This window comes from Gobio gobio (assembly GCF_949357685.1).
Source record: "Gobio gobio genome assembly, chromosome: 13".
In the NCBI taxonomy this organism is placed as follows: domain Eukaryota; kingdom Metazoa; phylum Chordata; class Actinopteri; order Cypriniformes; family Gobionidae; genus Gobio; species Gobio gobio.
Window position 1 is genome coordinate 27,342,679 of NC_137106.1, and position 24,927 is coordinate 27,367,605.

Genomic DNA, 24,927 nt, shown 5'->3' on the forward strand with positions numbered 1-24,927 from the left:
TTGTGGATAGCTGGAGCGGGCTCGTGGAAGGCTGGAGCGGGCTCTTGGAAGTCTGGAGCAGGCTCGTGGAGGACTGGAGCAGGCTCGTGGAGACTTGGAGTGGACTCTTGGAAGGCTGGAGCGGGCTCGTGGAGGACTAGAGCGGGCTCGTAGAGGACAGGATTCACTCCAAAAGTCAATTAGCCACCGCTCCTCCTTAAGCGAGGACTCCGGCATGGCAACGGCCATCCTTCTTGGGGATTTAGGCTTTGTGGCAGTCCTTCTCGGTGGGTTGGGCCAGGCAGGACAATACAGGAAGGCCCACTGGAGGGATATGTGGAGGAAACTGGCTGTGGCCGCGTATTGTTTTGAGGGGACCGGACAAGGAAGACACACAGTCTCATGAACCTCTTCAATTTCAAAATCAGAACAATTTAAAAACAGAATCAGATTCATCGACTCGCCTAGGGAAAAGGAACAGGCAGGTTCAATATAACAAATGGTGTCCTCGTCCAGGCCCATCAGAAAACACGCGTTTAAAGGAGCATCTGGCCAGTTCACCAAACAAGACAGCTCAGCGAATTCCTCCACGTACTCCTCCAGCGGGCGACCGTCCTGCCGAAGCCCCCATAGGCGATCCTCCGCTGAAGTGTGTTCCAGAGGGGACTCGGGAGGGATTGGTACCAGGAAGATACCAATTCTTGAATGGAAGTCCTTTGCAGTATTGGTCCGTTCTTCTGTTTCGGGTTGGTGTGCAGCAGGGATGAAGCAGAATTAGACTTCCAAACAAAAGGCGGGTTTAATAACTCAAGGATATAGACAGGAATAAAATACAACAAACTGAGCATAACAACAACAACAACAGACAAGGAGTGCAGGGAAGTGAGTCCAATAAAAAGGGAGTACAAATGATGAATGCCAGGTGCAGGGAATCCGACAAAAGATTCGGAGAGATGATGAGGAATTGAGTCCAGGTGTGAGACAGGGTTCTGGGAAATGGAGTCTGGGACGGCGTGGATTGTAACAAGTATAGGGCGCAGCTCAAACAAACCTTTCAGTTGTGCTGACATTCTGGTTTAACACTTTAATAAAAACTAAAAATCTAAAGTAATTTAAATTGAGGTCCCAATGAGGAAACAAGCTTATAAAGCTTATATATCACCAAAAATAGTGAACCAGACATGTGTGTGTCTTTGTGTATTGCTCACAAATATGTAGATACTGACCAAGCACCATATCATGTAATTTTAGGCCAAGTGTCAAGAATAGTAAACTTTGAGAACACTATGTAATCGCACCTGATCTTAGTGTCCCTCAGACTGGTTCAAGGATAAAGGGCAGCAATTAGTTGAATCTGTTAACCTTTTTTAAATTTTAATCCTAGAAAGAACAACTTGTTCAAGCACAAACAGTTGTTAAAATGGTATAGTGGCGAAAAAGAAACTTTTATTTTATGAGGTTTTTTAACATTAATATGAGTTCCCCTAGCCTGTATATGGTCCCCAAGTGGCTAGAAATTTTTATAGGTGTAAAACGAGTTCTGGCTGTCCTGCTCTGCCTTTGAGAAAATGAAAGCTCAGACGGGCCAATCTGAAATTGTATGTCAACATAACAGGAAAGGTTACATCCCCTTCCTTTGCTTTGCCCGCCCAGAGAATTTGGAGAAAATTGATTCAGTTTATCAGTCGCGATGTCAGCACAGGCTTTACAAACAGACTTTTACAATATGGATTCGATAGCACCGCCACAAACAGTGAGTAACAGTGTTCATTAATGCCTGATCTGTGATCAGTGATTTCTGATGTGTAGCTAATCATTCAATTTCACACAGACTTTCTTTCTAAATTGTTTAATAGCCTACTGTCAGTCCCGCCGCTGGCCGTCTTGATGCCCTAAGTGTAATGCATCAATGAATCAAGCCAGTGACTAAAACTATCAACTTCACATTGTTTCTGTTAGTAGCATGAAACAAATCAGGTTTTTTAAATGATTAAACTACAGAAAGCGATCAAACAACCCTCTCTTTATAATGTTCGGATCTGTCAATCACACGTTGCGAGTCTATCTGCACACTTGTCCAAACTGCCATAATAACGAATTACACTGTTATACTGCACAACAAAGCTCTTACTGTATTCATGTCGAAATCGGGTTTGCTGTTAGTTGTGGCGAAAGCATTTTGTGAGAGAAATAACGTTGCAATGACGAGATCACTGCATTCACGCAATCAACAAGACTTCTCATCACTGCAGCCGTTAATGTGATGGAAAAAGATCTAAAAATAATGCTATAATCAACACTTTGACGATTCGTTCCTCTCGACGGTTGTGATGGTAAAAAAAAACATAGTTTAGTGGGTTTAAAGGGGTTCCACATGTTACAAAGTTCGTAGAATAAGGAGGAAGAAGACAGAGTCACGTGGCTCTGAGAAACACTGGGACTCGTGTTTATTCAGAGTTTATTCAATAACTCGGTACAATAAAACTTTCTCAGCTATCTTTCTCCAGCTCTCCATCTCTCTGCTCCACGTGTGCCCAGTCTGTCTTTCTCTGTGGACTGGCAGTTGCAGAGTCAGACGGTGTCTCGCTAAACCACGCCCCCTCAGCCACATAATCTAATACTCATTTCAAATGCAAAGATTTCAGCCAATCACAACAGTGGGTGTTTCCACTGAAGTCTCACAGCAGACACGCCCCTTCAAACAGAGCATTCAAGCCAGAGGGCTAATATCAGTATAGAAAAAATGCTTTTTATTTCTAAATTATGACATTTTTTTAACATAAAAAACACACTAACAATATAAGTACACTTCAGGAAACATTTTAAAATAATTAAAAAAAATCCATGCCATGGGACCTTTAAACATTACTAATCTTGCCTCTATGACTGAAGGAGGTAGGAGGTTTCATCTTTGGATGAAAGATGAAGGGTGTTTGGGGAGGGGCTTTATTTAGCCTTTCTTTATGAAGTACTGTTCATTGTTATCTTCCAATATTCCTCCGTCTGTGTTTTGACTCTGCTTGTTGATGCTCTTCACCATCACGGCACTCTACAAAGATCATTCATATACTTCAATAATCAAGCCGAAGAAGAGGTGAGTGTCTTTCCATCTTGTTTTTTATTTTTTTTATTTTAACACTGATGGAATAGTATTGTGCTTTTGAAAGTACAAAAATATAGACTGACATAAAATACCTATAAAGTTTTAATCAGTGTGATCATAATGAATAAAACAAAATCAACAGCTTCACAATGGACCATTTTTAAGAAAATATTCTTTTCGTTTCAACTCTTGACTGGAAGCTAAATAAAGTTTTGATTAATGTGAGGATATTTTCACAGAGGATTTTTTTTAGAGGATAAGAAAGTACAATCAAATCATCAAACCTAATACACATTTGCAGTGTCCACCATAAATAATGGCATAAAACCATTTACATCAAGCAACTACTATTCTAAACTATAATCATGAAGTCCATCTGGTGTGTGCCTCAGCAGCTGTTCTCAGCATTCAAACAGAGTTCTGTACCCCCTGTGGTCCATTGCCTGCTATGAGGCTAATGTAGGGCGAAGGAATGGACTTAAAAAGAGTTCATGTTGTTTCACAGTGTTTTCGGAGTCCAACAACCCAGAAAGTTTAATACAAGGCCCTTACAGAATCATTGAAATGGTCTGTGAAGTTGTATCACAAACAGTCTCAATGATTTACTAATTGATTTATGATAAACTTATTTGTCTAGTTTAGTTGGCTTCTCTATACAGAACCTATATTTAGGATTAGAGGGGTGGGATATAATTTAAGAATGCCTCAATAATCCTTTTATTGTTATTATTACACACACATATACTGTATAAATATAAATAAATATACACAGTTTCAAACATTTTGGGTTGATGACATCTCTATAGCTGTTTTCTATTTTATTTTAAGATGTAATGTATTCCTAACAGCAAAGCTGAATTTTCAGCAGAAATTATTTCTGTCTTCAGTGATACATGATCCTTCAGAAATCATTCTAATATGCAGATTTGCTGCTCAAGAAACAATTCTTAATATTATCAGTGTTGAAAACATTGTGCTGCTTAACATATTGCAGAAACCATGATACATTTTTTTCATGATTCTTTGATGAATAGAAATTTTCAATAGAAATCTTCATTGTGAATGTCTTTCCTGTCACTTTTGATCAATTTAATTAATCCTTGCTGAATAAAAGTATTAATTTCTTTCTTTTTTTAACTAACTGATTCCCAACTTTTTAATGGTAGTGTAAATGTCATCAAATAACATTAACCTTTATATCGGTTATGTCATATTGATGTTTTATTCCAGGTGACAATGAAGTTTGACAGCATTCTGGACGAGGCAGATGGGTTTGGCCGTTATCAGATTGCACTGGTCTTGCTACTGTTCATACCTCGTATCACTATCCCATGTCACTTCCTGATTAACAATTTTATCGCCGCCATCCCATCTCATCACTGTGACATCAGATCTCTGGGTGCTGACGGGATCCTTGGGAATCTGAGTCGAGAAGAGAGACTGACTGTCAGTATTCCAGTGCAGGAAGATGGGACTCCTGCTTCCTGTCACATGTTCTCGCATCCTCAGTTCAACCTGCTGTCAAACTCCTCCAGCAGTCCCTCAGGGGTTGCTGTAGTGGAGTGTCAGAATGGATGGGAGTATGACAACAGCACGTTCATCAGCACTCTCGCCACACAGGTAAAGTCTCATGACGGCCAAGGTAAAAACGACTATTAAATGCACTTGAAATTCAAGTAGTATGTTCATATTATATTTGTATTGTACTAAAAACATACTCAAATAAATTGTTAATCCATTTAATACTACGTCCTTCTCAGCCCTCTCACCACTCACAGCTTCTTCCTGTTTCTTTCTCTTTCATTTCTCAATCAGTTTGATCTAGTTTGTGACAAGAAGGCACTGGCCAAAACATCAGCCACCATATTTTTTTTGGGCGTCATGGCTGGAGCTGTGTTCTTTGGAGTGCTCTGTGATAAGTAAAATACCAATATCCTCCATTAAGAATCATTCAGCAGTGTGATATAGTTTAATGAAACATATCATATCATGAATGCTGAATTAAAGGTCTGAAAGGTCATTGCTCATCCATGTGTTGTCTTCAGGTATGGCCGTAGGAGCATGCTGCTGGTGTCCTATGTGTTATCTATAGTGTTCAGTGTTGCTAGCGCTTTCTCAACCACCTACATCATGTTTGCTGCCTTCCGATTCCTGACTGGATTTGCACTGACGGGAATTACCAACATATCAATCGTGCTCAGTAAGTGTTCTCTGAAACCTAACTGCCTCAATTCTTCTTTGCTCTGTATTTTTCCTCTCCATTGTATCCTATAGGACTCTTAAGGACATTAAGCCATTTGTTCAGTCTGAACACTTTAGGGTCCAAAATGAAAAGAGTCCAATATTAACCATTAACAAAATATGAATTAATAGGTCAGTTATAAGTCATTTGGCTTCACTGACATTATAGGATGAGAACAAGGCTTGAACTGAATTGAGCTGGATGATGACACTGTTGTATTATGTAGAGCTGCTTTATAGCTGAATCAAATCTGCCGTGAAGCTGCTTTAAAACAATCTGTATTGTGTATAAAGCACTAAGGTGAAAAGGTTAATTACAAAGTTGCAGGCTTCTAAAAATGTTTTTATTAAATATTAAGTAGACCTGTTAACAAAACATTTTTTTATTAAAGAACATTATTTCACCTCTTTCTCTTCTTGAAATAAAAAAAAACAGAATGTGGTTTTTTTTTATGCTTTTTTTTTCTTTTTGTAAATGTTTGTGACATGTAAATGTTTTCGAGCACGCATGTTTTCGAGTAAGTCCATTATTAAATATTTTTAGAGCTTTGGTGTGCCAACTTTTTTTGTTTTTTATTATTTCTTTTATCAAGCACCCAACCCTGAGCATATTTTTGCCAGTGATGTGCGTGCTTTGATATGCATTTTTTTATTCTTGAGTTTTTTTAAAGTGCCCAGACACATTTTTGATAATTTTCACAAAAATTGAATGGCCCCCAGAATATTTTGTTGTATGAATATCTGAGCATGCAATATATTAAAGGGCATATTGCAGGTTAGAGACTCCAGTGAGTCAATGTACAGAAAAATAATGTAGGAACTAGATTTTATATAAAATATACTTATAAAAACGCTATTAAGGCTTTTGGAGTCATTTTTGTGAGAAAATTGTACTTCCGCATCTAAAAATGCCAAAACCGGACGTGACATAACGAGAGGGAGTGCGGTGAATTTCAGCGATAGGAAAACAATGGATCGCAATGACAGCTCGGACGCTGAGAACATTATAAATGTTTATTAATACGCATATGGCAGACCACAGCCATACAATTATGACACAATGAGGGACATACCAGGATTAGACAGAAAAACGATCAGAGGAGACACATTGAGTTGTTGTGTGAGGAGAAACAGTGGAGAACAGCGGCAGGTGTCTCGGAGAGAGACCAGTGTTAGCTAGATAAAGCTAGCTAACGATATGAACACTGTGCTCCGATTACAACACTGTACTGATTATTATCATGTATCAGGCAGTAGAAAAAGCTGGTAACGTTATTGTCATCTAGTATTGATACAATAACAGAAACTTATAGGCTTTGACCATAAGGAAAAGTCACACTCGTTAATATCGTCCACACTAAACGTTGTGTGATATCACGTTAGCGGTTTCTCATCACGACTGATTTGGTAATTAGCAAATGTTTAAAAAACAAGACTCGCCGTGACACCTGGTGCACAGTTGACGTTTTCTCCGAGCTGCATCTCTGACGGATCCGTGACCGTCACACCTCCCGCCGCCGGCCGAACCACAGACATTATAGTGTTATTGTGTTTATCCTTTATTCATTCATTCTGTATTATGGGTTTATTTCGTGCCGATTCACCGACAGTGTGAGGATGTATATGACGTTATGAGTATGTATTTGAGTGAACTTGAATGCACATACATGGCATGAATAAAATATTTACATTACCAGCACATAATTCGAAACTTTTTTTCGAAAAAGTGTGAGACTGTATTCATTTGTGTTAATGTACATACTTTGTATTCATCAATGTAAACACGACGGCAAAGAAGCATCGCGTGTGGATGTTTATTCATTTAATATCATAGGCAAGCTACACTGGCTGCGTGACACGCGTGGCTCGAGTGCCGAAAGTGCATGCTAGGAATAGAACCAACACATATTTTTCACGACACGCAAGTGTTGGAAGCGTTTCCAGGCAGAATAGAATACTATAGGAAAAGCTGTTTGTCATTTTGACACAAATACATATTAATAAATGACATTTTGATGTTTGATAGCCTCTAGGTTTTGACATAAATGTTCTCGATTTTCAAATATCGCAGCTGCCAATACAGAACGAAATATTCTGTAGCCTATTTTGCCGTCAATACTGCCGACATCGGGTGCGTCTCAATCAGCTCCCTAGTTCAGTAGTCAGGGCACTGATCAGGAAGTCAGACACGCTTCTGGTGTGTAAAGACATGCCACGCCATGCAGCCAGTGTGTAGCCGGCTTTACATGAGTATAACAATGTTTGACTCCAGCATATCGCCGGGATGATAATCCTCCGTGTGTAAACCACCGTGTGTTTCGAAGCACATGCAGAAGTGAGGTCCCGTTTCTTCACCTGCACAAAACACCACCATGCAGAATTCCTAACTCTTTTTTTTAGGAAACCTGTGGACTCGATGTCCTAACAGGCTGGACTCAATAATTTACCATGACGATGATAAATTGGAATAGAAAAACTACCGAAAATATACAGACTCGGCAAGCGACTCCCTCTCGTGACGTAATATGACGCGATGTTGAAAAAAAAGCGCTTTTTACAAGCGGCCAACGAAACGGCCACTTTATCTACCAAATTAGTGCTCATGTCTTTTTAATACATTTTAAATCCTGCATTACCTTTTCATATGGTATTTTCATACAAGATTATATATTAATCTCGAAAAAAAATTAACCTACAATATGCCCTTTAAAAGAAAGAACAGAGGCTCTGTTCCGTTTATTTTAAATGGGTTTATTTTATTAAAACCCGTTTTATTTTAGCTTCATGCATTCTTTTTTATAAACAATTCATGTGGGTGAGTTTATATGGGTGGGTGATATATATATACAGTATATATACCGATCTTGCATAACATGTTTGACAAGGGCCAAATTGTGATGGCCAGATGACTGGGTCAGAGCATCTCTAAAACTGCAGCTCTTGTGCAGTGTTCCCGTCAGTATCTATCAAAAGTGGTCCAAGGAAGGAACAGTGGTGAACCGGCAACAGGGTCATGGGCGGCCAAGGCATGGGGAGTGAAGGCAAGCCGGCGGAGGCAGTGTGATGCTTTGGGCAATATTCTGCTGGGAAACCTTGGGTCCTGCCATCCATGTGGATGTTACTTTGACACGTACCACCTACCTAAGCATTGTTGCAGACCATGTACACCCTTTCATGGAAACGGTATTCCCTGGTGGCAGTGGCCTCTTTCAGCAGGATAAAGCAAAAATGGTTCAGGAATGGTTTGAGGAGTTTGAGTTTGAGGTGTTGATTTGGCCTCCAAATTCCCCAGATCTCAATCATCTCATCTCAAAAAGTTAATGATTTGATCTGTTCTGCAGATGTTGAGTGGGTGGACACTAAGCACCGTACATTTATCGGTGTGTTTGGCAGTATTTCCTGGAGTTTAGGCAACATGCTGCTGGCCGGTTTTGCCTATCTGTCCACTGATTGGAGGATGCTGATTATTACAGTCACTTCTCCTCTTCTTCTGGCTACAGCAACCTGGTGGTAAGGGAATACCATTATATGTTATGAAGTCCCGAGTCTTCCTCACTGGAAGCCTGTTTGTTAGGTCTCCATGTCATGGTTTTCCTCAGCTGGAAATTTTTTTTGTTTGTTTTATTTAATAAAACATTTTTTTATTCTCTCACACACCACATCAGTATTCAACAATAAAAATAAAACTCACATGTAATGCTGCATACATCCAAGAGCACCAGAAACTCTCACAGAAAATGTCCCTTGTCCCAATGTCCTCAAAGAGCATAGATAGGCCTACAGGATAGGCCGTCACTCCCATTGCAAATGACAACATTTTTTTTACTATTGTCGGCATTAAATGTTTGGTATTTTACATTTACACTAATTTACAATATAGTTATGTACTCTACACAATAGGTACATAATAACATTACTATTGTCTGTACCATTGTCATTCAATCATGTCATTCACAATGCGTCATTCTCAGTTTTCTTTGATTTGCTTCAGTTTATTCAGTTTAATAAAAAGTTTGTAATTTCAGTGCTTATTGATTTGGTTCATGACTTAAAATTACATATAATTATAATATAATTTTAAGTCATGAACCAAACCAATGTACAGTTTCTGTCAAAAATATATATATATTTTTACACTACAAAACATTAAAACAATTAAACATTCCAATGTTTAATGTTTTTCAAAGAAGTATTTTAACGATGCTCACCAAGGCTACATTTATTTAATCAAAAATACAGAAAAACTTTGTAAAAAATTATTACAAATTAAAATTAATTTCTATTTGAATATATTTTACCTTAAAATGTAACTTATTCCTGTGATGCAAAGCTGAATTTTCAGCATCATTACTCTAGTCTTTAGTGTCACATGATCCTTCAGAAATCATTCTAAACACTTATTATTATTATTATTATTATTATTAATAAATGTTGAAAACAGTTTTTGCTGCTTAACATATATAACAATATATATTTGAATGATTGAAAGAATCATGATTGAACAATGAATACTTTATTAGGTGGATCCCTGAATCAGCACGATGGCTGATAACCAATGGAAAGGCAGAAACAGCATACAAGTATCTGCAAAAGTGTGCTACTTTTAATGAGAGACGAGACTTCTCCTCTAGAGTCAAGCCAGAGGTAAACGGTCTCATTTGCCATCTATGTTTGCCATCATTTAAATATTTGCAAAGAGTTATTTCAACAATAACACCTTTCTTTCCGTTTCTATATTAGTCTCTGTCCACTCTATCAACTATGAATCAACAGGGCCACAGTTACACTTACTTAGACTTAGTCAAAACCCCACAGCTAAGGAAACTCACACTCTTTACCGGAATAGTCTGGTAGGTTTTTGTGTGTGTACTTTATTTTAGAATTGAAGAAAGTGCTACTATTTAGTGAATTTGTGGAAGCAATGAGCCTACATTCATCTTCCCTTTTTGTAGGTATGGAGTTGCTTCTACATACTACGGCATCAGCTTAAACATCACCGGCTTTGGGCTTGATCTTTACCTGACACACTTCATTTATGCAGCCATAGAGGTGCCAGCGAAAATCCTCATCTACTTTAGTCTCAACAAGGTCGGCCGTAGAGTCACTCAGAGCGGGACACTGGTGCTCACAGGATTTTGCATACTCATCAACATCATCACACCTACAGGTTTGTAGATTAAATGTGTCTTTTCAGTGTAAAGCAAATTAGCCCTTTAGTTGCAAGTGCACTTGAGTGGTTCTCAAATTTTATTTTTTATAAAATAAGATACCAAAATACATACGTGCATCAGCTTTTAAAAGGTGAGAGAAAATACTTGTTGATGATGTTAATACAGCAGTCAAACTCTATTAATTTTAGATCATAGAAACATAGATCATAGATTAATAATTTAATATTTAATATAATTTAATAACATTAATAAATTATAATGCTTAATTTTAAGGACATTTTCTTTTTAAGGACACATTTTGATACTGTTTTGGGTTGATCGGTTGATCAACATAAAATTTAGTCTTAAAGAACCACTGCTTTGCCCAAAACATTTTCCCCATTTTTTAATGAATGGCATAGTATGTGAAGTGTTATTTGGTTGCCTGATGGTTTTCTCTGACCTCTTCTGTGTGAATGTCTGTGGGTTTAGAATACTGGACTTTTCGGACTGTGATTGCAGTGTTGGGTAAAGGACTTTCAGAAGCTTCGTTCACAACTGTGTTCTTGTACACCACGGAGCTCTATCCTACAGTCATGAGGTTAGAATCTACCATGTCCCTTTTCAAATTATTAAGCACACTCATTTTTGAAAATGCTTTTGTTTCACATCTATAGGCAGAATGGGCTTGGTTACACAAGTTTTATGGCACGTTTGGGTGCATCCATTTCTCCTCTTATCATGCTCTTAGAAGACATGCGGACGCTCCTCCCTGAGATGATTTTCTGCACGGTGGCCATCTTTTCTGGTCTCATTGCTTGGCTTCTCCCTGAAACCAACAACGCAAGATTACCAGAAACCATAGAAGATATTGAAGAAAAGAGGTATAAGAAAAAAATGACAGCAAATACAAGACAAAATGCTTTCAACTTTAGTTTTTTGTATTGTATTATGTTATTTTGTTTGTTTTTCTCATTTTTAAATTCACAATAATTTGCTTTTTTTTATTACAGAAAGAAACCTGTCTATTTCACAACAGAGGATCAGAGTAACGTTCCTTTAAAGTTGCCCATCTCTACAGACACAACGCAATGATACAAATCCCTTCAAATGCACAAATCATAGTAGCAAGATTCATATGCTGTACTTGACATTATATCCCACCTTTTGTATATAAACAATAAAACTTGAGTCATGGTATACTGTTTTACTTGCTTTCTTACCTAGGAATCGAGAAATCGTTTCCAATTTCATGCATTACCTAAATTTATATACATAATTTAGTTAATATCTTTTTATAGAGGACCTGTTATGCTTTTTTACGTTTTCAACTTTCTTTAGTGTAATGTTGCTGTTTGAGCATGAAAAAGTCTGCAAAGTTACAAAGCACAAAGTCCACTCCAAAGGGAGTTATTCTCTATATCAGTAAGCAGTAATCTCCCTGAAACACCTTGATTGTTGTCTTTTTCTGGAAATATACACGTTTATATATCCCTCATTAATATAATTCCAGTCCAAGGCATATGCAAAAAAAAAAAAAAAAAAAAAGGGAGGAGCCCTGGTTGAGTAGTGTGTTGAAACTGTTGGTTTTAGTAAGGGGTGTGTAACCATCACTTAAGTCAGACTATGACACTATTTTCTTCAAGATCTGCTGTACAGCCAAAACAAATGTTGTTGCATTTTTCTCCATTATCACTGTAAAGCTGCTTTGAAACAATCTGTATTTTAAAAAGTGCTATATAAATAAAAGTGACTTGACTTGACTTGACAGGCTATTTGTGTAACACTTAAACTGGCCAAACATGCATCCAAATGTATGCAATATACAGATGTTTAATTAAATTGTATTTAATTCCAATGTTCCTGGCATGGAGTGAGAGTTGACAGTGTGTTTCACGCCTACAGCTTTCTGCATTTAAAAAAGCTTTGCTGGACCTGAACATAATTTATGTAAATTTATGTTGCTACATGTTCAGTCCTTCTAATAATGGTGCTATATCACTGAACCTCTAGATGGCAGTAATGACAGAAAAATAGTAGTCATTCTTTACACGTGGCTTGCAGTGCTGTCAAAAGAGATCGTCATACACCAAGAACTGTAAAATGTACACTACTGTTCAAAAGTATTATTATTTGAAAGAAATTCACACTTTTATTCATGCGTTAAATTGATCAAAAGTGACAGTAAAGAGTCTTACATTGTTACAAAAGATTTATATTTCAAATAAATGTTATTTTGAACTTTGTAAAATTCTCACAGTTTTCACAAATTTATGAAGCAGCAAAAATATTAACAGTTTTTAAAATTGAGAATTATAATAAGAAATGTTTCTTAAGCAGCACATCAACATATTAGTATGATTTCTGACGGATCATGTGACACTAAAGACTAGAGCAATGATGCTGAAAGTTCAGCTTTGGCCATCACAGGAATAAATTACATTTATTTTCAAATGACAACCAGTTATTTTGAATTAAAATAACATTTCACAAAGTATTGCTGTTTTTACTGTATATTTGTTCAAATAAGTGCTTTTGAGAACTAGGCAGGCAGAACGAGGGAAAGGCATTCCTGAGCCCAAGGAAGGGGCACTGTATGTGGGCTGAGACTTCCAGTAAGCCCCTGGATCAGTTCAGACTCAGAGATCCATACTCCCAGAGCGGGCATCCCGAGGAAGATGCACCCTCCTAGGCACGCTAAGAGCGAAAGACACCCTGGACGAAATTCCTCCTGAAAAATAAACTGTCCAAAAAGCCAAACATGGCCCAGATATCCATGCTCTCAGCCCTCCCATACCCCTTTTCCACCAAAGCAGAGCCAGAGCTAGATCGGAGCCAGAGCCTAGTTTCAAATCGGTTCTTTGTGTTTCCACACCCAAAGCTCCAGCTCCGAGCCAGGAAAAGTGGTTCTTAAGTAGCACCAAAACATTGCTGGGCTAGAACAGGGCTAGAAGTAAGAACCGATTATGTCAGGCGCTGGGGGCGGGGTCAACAAGACCAACACAAACTTGAGATCCGCCATGTTTGAAATAGCAGCTAATGGAGCTAACAGCTGCTGTTCGTTTGTAATCTCCGTCTATACAAATTACGGCGAACTGCATGAATGCGTTGGATTCGCTGTGTTTTCGTTGTGTTTTGATGCCGATGTAGGATCGTAAAGCCATGTGAATGAATAGTAACGCAACGTTTGCATTGTTTATGGAAGGCTTGTTCGCAGCGGTGCTGTGCAGAGACCGATCGCCGTATGATAACGAGTCCAGCGAGAGCATATGACTCCTTATGCTTTTGATTCACTCATGCGTTTTGTTTATATCATACGTGGATCGGTCTGCGCAGTGACGATGCGTCTCGAACAAGCCCGGTGTGTGTGTGTGTGTGTGTGTTTCCCGCTGCCCAGGGTTGCTAGGTTTTCACAAAAAAACCGCCCAATTGCTACTCAAAACAAGCCCAATCGCGTTCCAGGGGGGGGGGTTCCCCAGTAAAAATCAAATTTGGGGGTAAAATATGTGTTTTTTGGCATGGTTGCCTACTAAAATTCGCAATATGGGGCTAAATATCACATAACTGGGGTCGCTTCATCCCGCGGACATGAAAAAACAGGCCGCGGCAAAACCACGTACTTGGCAACATTGCCGCTGCCTCGCTAGCGTTGCTGAGAGAGATGAGACGTATACAGTGACGTAAGACCTGGCTCTGTTGTGGCTCTCAGCAGGTGGAAAAGCAAACCGGTTCTTAGAAGGCTCCTCAGTCGAACCAACAATGAACTGGGACTAGCTCTGGCTCTGAATTAGCTCTAGCACTGCCTTGGTGGAAAAGGGGTACCAGAGCGGCACCGGGGAGGGCGCGTCAGTACCGGGCACAGTCAGATCCGTTGGTCATCTGGAGGGCGGTTCCGAGTGAAGATGGTCCAAAAACCAAAGGTTGGGGTGTTGTCGAGGAGGGGAGAAATGGTGGTGACCCCACCTAAAAAGACTGTCGTGAGCAGTGCCGATCCTGACCTACCTGGGGCCCTAAGCAAAATTCTGCTAAGGGGCCCTCTAACTGACCCGTGACGCCGTGAGCTATGTAAACCATTTGCCATTGCCACACAGTCGCACCTGACACTTCAGTGATCCCAATACAATCCTCCCTCCTTTAAACAAAACAGTCGCAATACAGAATGAGGTTCAAACAAACAATATTTATTGAATAGAGTATTTCCTATAGAATATTAAGATAACAAGTGAATATTATTAAGTAAGTGAATATTAACGTAAACATAAATAAGAAGAAAATAATAAATTATAACTCTGAGCTTTGGCTTTTGGGATTAACTTAGGTTCTCTCTACAGCCTGGGCATTTTCGGCATCAGTATGGGCAACACCAGTCTATTTTATTTAATATTATTAGTATTAGCTATTATTGACTAACTATTAGTAAAAATAATCAAGAATTCACATTGCAAATAGTAAAAAAATGTAATGCTTGATATCAAAAATGCATAAACTGTGAATGAATAAAAGCTAAAATGGCTTGCCATAGCATGTTAAAGTTTTTATTTTATTTTTGTAATACATATGGTGAAGCAATTCTTGATTTATGGTTATTATTAACTGAGGGATGTGCATCCACACATTGACCAGTATGTCCAGCTAATCAACATTTTAAATTCAATATAGCCTATAAATCAAGTCAATCACTGTCAAATTATCAATACATTGCTTTCCATCTTGCATTAGTGCAGTGCAGTTGTATAGAGTTTTTAACTACACATTGACTGAGACTAGATAATCAGTGTCTTGTTTTAAAAGTATGTATGTGTAATGTGCACTTTTGATGAGGAGTGCCATCATTCACGCCCATATATTGTACAGTCTGTCTGGTCTCCACATATATTTCTGCTTGAAAAATGTGCATTTCATTTCGTGCATATGAATGAACGCATGATAACACACGCGACGCGGTTATCTTTTCCGAGCTGCAGTAAACAAACACCGTTGCACTTTGTCGTTATTAAAAAAAAACGTAATAAATAATTGTATCCACTTTTTGTCAGGCACAAAGTGATGCAAGAGATGCACTGCCTGCCTGTACAGTTAGGTTAGCAAGACCGAAAAAACACCACAGAAATGCACATAAACTTTACTTTGCTGACATCAAACTTAGAGAGAAGTTTGTCTGATTGTTGTTCCCGCAGTTCACTTTCATGGGTTTTTTTTTTTTCCTCTTTTCATGACCAGAAGGATAGTTTCGCTTCATTTTGACATGGATGTTGTAAACATTAATTGACGGTGACGTGACGCGCTATGACACGGGAGGAGGCGGGGCCTTGAGTAATTTGCGGGGCCCTACGCAGCTTGCGTAGTGAACGTATAGGGCTGATCGGCTCTGGTCGTGAGGCCCACTCAGAGCCACTTTGGGTGGGCATATAATCCAGTTTCCACCACGGTGGATCGTGCAAAGACGGTCCAAAAACGAATCGTTGGGCAGTTGTCGAGGAGGGGACGGCACTCGACTCTGAAACACGGACGCAGAGCCAGGAAGTCAGACTGAGTGAATGGCATGCCAAAGCCCAGAGAGGGTGCATTGTGTGTGGGCTGAGACTTCCAGGATCAGTTCAGAGATCCATACTACCAGAGACTTTTGTTTGTTTAGCATATAAACCATGACAGCAATCTGTAATAATATAATATAATAAAATTATATTATATTATATTATATTATATTATATTATATTATATTATATTATATTATATTATATTATATTATATTATATTATATTATATAATCTGCCTTGGTACCCAGTCTGTCTATGTATTGTTCAACAGGGCTGTCATTTATTAAGCAGACAGAAGTCCATCCAAATGACTAGTGGAAGGTCAGACTTTCCACTGTAGTTTAAACACTGTCTGTGTTAGATGTTAATTTACTAAAGGAAAATGCTAATGTATCTGTCCGTGCAGCGTGGTATCCATGCCTATTTGTGAATGATATAGAAATGGATGTGTTTTTATAAGTTTGTAACATTCTTTACTTACGTGTATGTACATGTGTTTGTTTTAAGAAAAAGAGACGGAATAGAAGAGGAATATTATGTATGAATGTCTTTCATGTCAGTATGTGAGAGGTTAATGATCTACATCAGAGCAGTGTGTAAGTGAGACTTTTGGTTGGACAAGCTCAAGTTCATATCACCCTCATTGCTTCTTTTGAGCCACATCAGAATATTTGACCAGCAGAGATGAAGTTTGAGAATCTGTTGGCTGAGGTTGGGGGGTTTGGAAAATACCAGATCAGTATCATCGCCCTTTTGGTGATTCCGAGAGTCACACTGCCGTTTCACTTCCTGTTAAACAACTTTATCGCTGCTATTCCATCTCATCACTGTGACATCAGCTCTCTGGATGCTGACGGGATCCTTGGGAATCTAAGTCGAGAAGAGAGACTGACTGTCAGTATTCCTGCACAGCAGGACGGGACTCCTGCTTCCTGTCACATGTTCTCTTATCCTCAGTTCCACCTGCTGATGAACTCCTCCAACAGCACAGAACTTCATGTAGTGGAGTGTCAGAATGGATGGGAGTATGACAACGGCACATTTAAATCAACCTTGGCTACTGAGGTAATTCACTTTGTTTTGTTTTTTTATTCAAAATCATTTTTATAACTATATACTTTCATTTTAAGATTTAAATATGGTTTTCACAGTCCTTCTCAGCCTAAATAAATGGTAAAAGTTTATGTTTTTAATGGTAAAATTATAAGTAAGCCATTTTTGGGTTTTCCCCCAAACATTGGCTCAACAAATGGTATGAGTTTGGAATGGGGCTTTTTGTTTCTCTGGCAAATGGCAGATGATGGGTGTGTTTAAATTCTGTTTGGTGATGATAGTAGTACAAGAATTGCATCAGCTTTCAAAAACATGACAAATGCAAGTTTTGAATAAAGTAGAATTGTACATCTGAATTAGACATTAAGCAGAATTACATCACTGATCAAAAGAAAAATTATATATTTTTGATACTGTATGTGTCCTTCTTTCAGTTTGAATTGGTGTGTGACAGGAAAGGCCTGAATAAAGCCACAGCCACCATCTTCTTTGTTGGTGTGATGGTTGGAGCAGCCATTTTTGGCTGGCTGAGTGACAGGTGAGACCTAAGACTTCTTAGATCTAGGCCATAAAGAGATTAAGTAAATTAAGTTAACACATAATCATAATTAGAAGCACTTCAACTACATTGTACTGTTTTGAAAAAGTTACACCATAAACTACAAACAAAAAGTATCTTTGTACACATATTGTTAGTAAAAAAAAAAAAAATACTGAAGGAATTCAAACGACTGATTTTTGTCAATCACATAAACCATCCGAACGCTACGTAGGCTACATATAACAGAGAGAGAGAGAGGTTTAGGATTAGCCTACTAAAACAATTAATCAGACTGACAATTAATCATGTTGCCTCTGGCTTGGCGTGCTCAGTTGGGGACACTAAATTTTTCAACTAAACATTGAAATAAATCTAATTAATAAACTAAATTAACAATTTAAACTAAATTACTGATCGAATTATTGATCTAAAGCCCACACTGTCACTCAATTGAAATGAACTGATGACATCAGCGTTTTTTCCAGAATGGCTATACAGCTGAATAAAATTATGCTGCATTATTTTCCTGTTTAACACTGTAAAGCTGCTTTGAAACAATCTACATTGTTAAAAGCGCTATATAAATAAAGTTGACTTGACTTGACATACTTGACGGAATTAATTAACCGTTTAGGTGACACTGTTATTTCCTTAAAGCTATTTAAAAAAGCGATGTGGAGTTTTGGACGCTTAATGCAGCCTGTTAGAAAAAAACTTGTTCTGGAAAAGCTACATTACTTTAAAAACAGCTGAACTACTGTCACACTACTGAAAACACAATTGGCAGTGTGTCTTTTTGTTAATTACTCCCCAACACTGTAGGCTATTGTGTATTGTTGTATATCTCATGGGTTCCCCATATGTCAATCACTGCAACGTTAATGTTGACTGACAAATGGGGTCACACTTGGGAGCCCCAATCACCTCTGAGTTTTAGAAAAATGGAATGGAATTGGAATTGGCGAGTGGAATTTGCATGCAAGGGCATGACCATGTCGACACTGTGGTCACGACTCTCCTTCCTCGTGAATGCTGGAGTCCCCTCTGCTGTTACCCAGCATGCTGTCTCTGCACAATGCAGAGTCATGGGCATGGTTAACATTCTGGGAGACCTGACAGTTACAGTGGGAGCGTTTCTGCCGGGCCAGAACACCGCTCCTCTGAAGTGCTGTGTGCCATCGAGCTGCTGAGTGATAAAGAAGATAAAGCCGAGCTTCCCCCTTCGGGCATGCTCGCTCAGGCTGAGTCGGATACAGAGTGAAACCCTCCACCTTGTCCTGAGTGCTTAAAGTTGGATGATTGGTTCCTGGGTGCGGTGCACGGTTCACATGTCCACGTTCTGCCCCGGTGCTTCTTTTCCTGGAAGTGCAAGAGGAGGGTCAGAAGTTGTTTCGCAGCCTAATCCACTACCCTCGATGGTCAGGGCTGCCAAGGGTTATGTGGAGAATCTTAAGGTGGAGCGTGCAATTGGTGCACAAGAGCTGCCACCTGGCAGAACCATCCGCGTCTCCCATCCAAGAGACGGCAGCCCTGGCTGTTAAGGCTTACAGTGCCGCTGGACAGGCCGCCTCTGCATAGTATGTGATGGCCTGCAGGTACAGGCCAAAGCACTCAAAGATATGCACAAGGGTAGTTTTGAGCCGGGGTTGATGCAGGAACTACGCACTGCAACTGACCTCGCCCTCCGGGCGGCAAAAGTCACAGCGGCCAGATGATGTCCACTCTGGTGGTCCTGAAACATCATGTCGGGCTGAACCTTCCTGAGATGCATCTGACAAGGTGGCTGTCTCCGGTGACACTGTCAAGGACATTGCCCAGCAGTTCTCGGCAGTCCAGAAGAGGTCCAGAGGTCAAAAAAGTGGGCATCCCCCTAAACAGCGGTTCCACTGAAATATTTTCCTTTCTAAGGTCCTTTAAGGCTGGCTCTGTGTCTCGCTTGCACTCCCGTACACAAGGTGTATGGGAGTGCCTTCTTGGCTCTCCAGTTGAGTTCCCCATTGGTGAACCCTGGGTTGACTTTCCTTCAAGCATCCTTCGGCAGTCAGACCACCGCCAGGCCCAGTACTCGAGTGCATGCCCGCTCGGTCAGCCCCTGTACTGGGCTAGATGCCCCATGTGTTGTGATTCCTCCTTGGTAATCCCATATGTGTATTCTTCCATGGTACGGTTTCTCTGTCTGTAAACCCATACCTTTCTCTGGGCAGATTTTCTCTGCGTTGTCTCTGCGTTTATAGTAGTTCCATCCCTGTCTAGGTAGGATCTACTGCAGAGGCCTTTCCATATGTAGCACTGCCCCACATACTGTATGAGTATTTCCACATGTTCCTCCCTACGGGTAGGATGTGGGCTCCGTAGTGCCCCTCTCCATTGGACTAGGTATGCTTCCCTCAGAGGTAATGGTCATGACTGAAAAAAAAGTAATTGAGAACCGAAGCACTCTTCCCGTGAAATAAAATGTAAAAGGAACAGCAGCTATGACCGTCTCCATGGTAAGCCTTCTCCTTTCCAACCCGTTGGCATAGAGGACTAACATTCTGGGCTTACGTGGGGCTCTGGGTTGGTTATGACTCAACAGGAGCAGTTGCTGAAAGGGCATGCAACGGCTTGCCAGCATCTGCAACTCCATTACTCATAACAGAGTTCAGTAGTTGTTGTGTTTTCCATAGGGACCCCATTTGTCAGTCGATATAACATTGTAGTGACTAAGAGATGGGGAGCATCTTGGTTACTGATGTAACCCTCATTCTGAATAACCCTGAGACGTAATATCGCCCCTGCCACAACCCTGAACCACAGCTGAATGGTGTCTTGGCTCCTCAGCATAAACTTGACTGAGTGGATGCATGTCGCCATCTTATTTACATATATGTACAAGGGAGTGTCTTGGTATGCCAATTCTACTCGCCAATTCCATTGTCCATTTTTAAAACTCAGAGGTGATTGGGGCTCCCAAATGAGACCTCATTTGTCAGTGGACATAACTTCTCTGTTCCCTTCATCAGGCAATGAGGGTTACATCAGTAACCAAGATGTTCTGTTTACCCAATTCCAGGTACGGAAGGAAACGAATGCTGATGATGTCTTACCTGATATCCATTTCATTTGGGGTAGCCAGTGCATTCTCTCAGTCCTTCATCATGTTTGCTATTATGAGGTTCTTCACTGGAATGGGCCTTACAGGCATCAGCATAATCTCCATTGTCCTGTGTGAGTGCTCTACATGCCTGGACCTGTCCAACTAATTAATATGTATTTTATAATGAATATGCTTAATTCTGTAAATGTATATTACAATTACCATATTACTTCACAATTATACATTGTCTCTGTCTTTGTTTCTCATTTGCTTTTTCGTAATGCTCTGAATGAAATCAGCATTATTTTAACGAATCATTTGAATGAATGCAATTCATGAAACAATTTTGTGACTCACTCATTAAGACTGTGTCCGAATATGCTTACTTCCATTCTATATATAGTATGTGAATACAGTCCAGCAAAAGAGAGTATACCAACTGCTAGACAGTATGCAATGTCAGATGCAGCTTGACACTTGTTTAGTATCTGAATGAAGCAGCGTTTTTGAATGAATTTGTTGAATAAATGTGAACAAATGATTCAATTACTTGTTTTGTTCCTGTATGACTCAGCATTTTGAATGAGTCGATTGAATTGTTGAATGGTTCACTTATAAAGAAAGGCACTTTACTGGTGTAAAAATTTAACTTTGTAGAAAATCACTTAAAAATCTTCATCACTAATGCACAGACTGACAGTCTATTTTAAATAATAAAACATTATTATTTTTGTTCATCAGGCGTAGAATGGGCTGATATTGGACACAGGACAATTGCTGGGGTTGTAATCAGTCTGGATTGGTCTATCAGCACTATGATATTGCCCGGCATTGCTTATCTCGTCAATGACTGGAGGCCTTTAATCATCACCGTAACAGCTCCCCTCGTACTGGCAGTGATCACATGGAGGTAAGATGTTACTACGATTGATTCTTATGTCCAGTTTTCCCAAATCAAATAATTATCAAGTGTAGCGTTAGTTCTGGCAGGCCACGTCATTCAAGCTTGTATCAGCTGACTCTCAGCTGGCCCCATGTCTACCTATAGGAATACGATGCCTATCACAGCATCCCTATAAATAAGGCTTTTCAGTATTATCAGCAGCTTCATCACGTTGCTCAGGAGCTAATTACCCTCCTCCATCCCCAGCTCCTCCTCTCATCCAGTCAGGACTTGGCCTTCTGATATTCCTCTTCAAATCAGACTAATATTTCTTGAATTATGTTGTACATTAAATTATTGAACATTATTGATATCTGCTATACATTTACGCTGGTTTTGTTCTGTTTACCCTATGGGAGGTTATCGCTGCCCTCCCTGCTCTTAGTCTTATCCATGATAGGCTGCATGGATAGGCAGGAAGTTCTTGCCCAGAAAAGAACCATACCGCAAATCTAAACTTGTCAATCATCAGACTATAGTGGTCATGACAGAACTTGTCTGCTAGGTGGATCCCAGAATCAGCACGATGGCTCATAGCCAATGGTCAACTGGAAGAGGCCCATCTTTATCTGAGCAAATGTGCCTCAGCCAATAACAGACAACACAACCTCAGAGATATCAAACCAGAGGTAACATTTTAATATGTGACATTGAGAAAGAGATCCAATTTTCTGCATTTTCCTAAAGCTTTTGAGAACATGACTTTTCAGAGCCTTGCTAATGTTATAATTGCTGAGGGCAGAGGTGACAAGAAGTACTCGTATCTGGATCTTGTGAGGTCTTCTAAGATGAGGAAACTGGCTCTGCTTACAGGAATCACTTGGTGGGAATGTTTTGTCTAGATTATAGACTTTATGATGGCTAAAATTATGGTTTACTCTTCAAATTCAAGTCTGACAACATGCTTTACTAAGAGAAGATATTGAGGTATTGTTTTTGCAGGTTTGGAGTGGCATTCATTTACTACGGCATCAGTTTGAACATCAGTGGCTTTGGGCTGAACCTGTACCTCACCCAGTTTATTTATGGTGCCATAGAGATGCCATCAAAACTGCTGGCCTATGTGTGTCTTGATAAACTAGGCCGCCGGTACAGTCAGGTGGGCACGCTGATTACAACAGGGGTCTGCACTGGCATCACTGCTCTCATTCCCAGAGGTAAAGGATAGAGAACAATCATATAGGCCCGGTTTCACAGACAGGGCTTAGACTAAGCCAGGATTAGGCCTCAGTTCAATTAGGACATTTAATTAACTTTTATAAACATGCCCAAGAAAAAAACATTACTGGTGTGCATCTTGAGACAAAACAATGCCACTGACATATTTTAAGATTTGTCAGTGCAAGATTCTTTCAGTTAAAATAGCTCAAACATGTATTTTAGTCTAGGATTAGCTTAAGCATTGTCTGTGAACCCGGGGGTTAGGACGCCACAATCATGTGTGACTGTGAATGTTTGTTTTATTTAGTTTATTAAGTAACAGAACAACCATTTATCATGATGTTGTAATCATGTGTCTGGCATTTCAGTGAATGTTTTGTATTTACAAGTCAGTCATTCATTATGACATCACAATCATGTGTCTGACTTTTCAGTCCATTTAAATAAATTAAGAATAATGTATTTGAAGGTCAAAGTCATAAAATATGTAAAAGTTTTATATTTTATATTTGAGATAAATGGCTTTTTGAACAAGAAAAAAAAAAAGTAGGGCAGGGCTTGATTTTGTCCACCAGGAATTGATTGGATTGTTGTAGCTTGCTATTGCTGTGATTAAACGCATCATTAGAGAAGAGATGTCGCTGTAAAAGTGAGGAAAAGTTATTTTGATTAAAGATTACAAGATCACATGATTGTTGATTTTTTTTTTAAAGGTTACACTTTATTTTAAAGTGTCATTATTACAGTGCAATTATATATTTAAGTACTGAGAAATATTAATTAACATGTACTTACTATAGAGGGTTTGGTTGAGGGTTAGTTGCATGTATTTAATAACTGTTATAACTATGATAAGTACATGTAACAAATGTAACTAGGACACTGTAAAATAACGTGTTACCAAAAAAAAAAAATGTGCATGTAAATACTGCTATTCCTTTAAAAAGGAAATTGTCCATTTTGATTTCATGGTGACTTTAAAAGGCTTGTAAAAGGCTGTTAAAAGTGTGTATTTTCTAGTGTTAAAATACTTTATCTTATGCCAGTTTAATAGTCAAATATATAAGTGAGCAATTTATAGGCTGATTCCCACACAATGTACAACAAAATAAAAACCCTGCCCTGTAAATTTAAGTGTTCTAACAAGGTTTTGCAAGTTTTTACGTCCCCTGCTAATAGATGTCATGATTACAACACCTGGCCACAAAAAGTATTTTTTTCTCCAGTTGAAACAACATATTTAATGAATAAAATAAAATTTCCTGTGGCTCTCAAAATACTAGTTACATCTTAGTTACACATTTCAAACATTTGTCATTTATGATGAATGGCTCAGGTGATGGCACAGACATTTCACTGAACTTCACCTTTAAAAGAGTCAAATTCTCCAGCTCTCTCTGTCTGTTTCTAGATTTGTGGCTGCCTCGTACAGTCATTGCGGTGCTGGGTAAAGGATTCTCAGAGGCCTCCTTCACATGTGTTTTCCTCTATACTACGGAGCTGTATCCAACAGTGTTACGGTCAGTTTTTTATCACTTGCAAATCCTTTTGTTTTTTTGTGCATAATAAAATGCAATATTAACTCGGCAAATAAATGGGTTATTAACATTCCGTCTCTTCTGACCATAGGCAGAATGGATTAGGCTATAGTTCATTTGTTGGTCGTGTCGGTGTCTCTTTAGCACCTCTTGTGAGCCTCCTGGATGAGATCTGGCTTCCTCTGCCACAGGTCCTGTTTTGCTCTGTAGCTGTCATTGCAGGCTTCCTTGCGCTGCTCCTCCCTGAGACCCACAATGTACGGCTTCCTGAGACAATTGAGGACATTGAGAAAACTAGGTGACTGATAATTTACTACTACTACTACTACTACTACTACTACTACTACTACTACTAATAGAATGAAAGATAATAAAATGATTGTCATGTCATAACATAATTTTGATGATACTTAAAATATCTCACTGCGTTCTAAAGGAACTTAATATAAAATTCATATTTTTTTCATGTTTTTACTCAGGAAAAGATCAGTGTGTTCCCAACTTGAATATCAGCTTGGAAAGGAGCCCTACAAGGGGACAAAATGAATCTAACCTGTAAAAAAGATGAATCTAATAAAAATCTAATTCATCATTGAATTGTCTTG

General features: G+C 39.1%; 1 protein-coding gene across 1 annotated transcript; it reads left to right on the top strand.

Moving 5' to 3' along the window:
- Positions 1-4,318: 4,318 nt before the first annotated feature.
- LOC307136007 (uncharacterized protein) lies at positions 4,319-24,868 on the top strand (the record flags this gene model as incomplete). Its single annotated transcript, XM_079832753.1, has 20 exons — positions 4,319-4,702; positions 4,898-5,001; positions 5,128-5,282; positions 8,665-8,833; positions 9,844-9,967; positions 10,064-10,173; positions 10,276-10,490; positions 10,966-11,074; positions 11,151-11,357; positions 11,487-11,521; positions 16,693-17,075; positions 17,498-17,601; positions 20,657-20,811; positions 21,422-21,590; positions 22,129-22,252; positions 22,334-22,446; positions 22,566-22,780; positions 24,196-24,304; positions 24,414-24,620; positions 24,802-24,868. 20 exons carry the CDS (start codon positions 4,319-4,321, stop codon positions 24,866-24,868), a joined length of 3,258 nt encoding a protein of 1,085 aa, XP_079688879.1.
- Between the last annotated feature and the right edge of the window lie 59 nt (positions 24,869-24,927).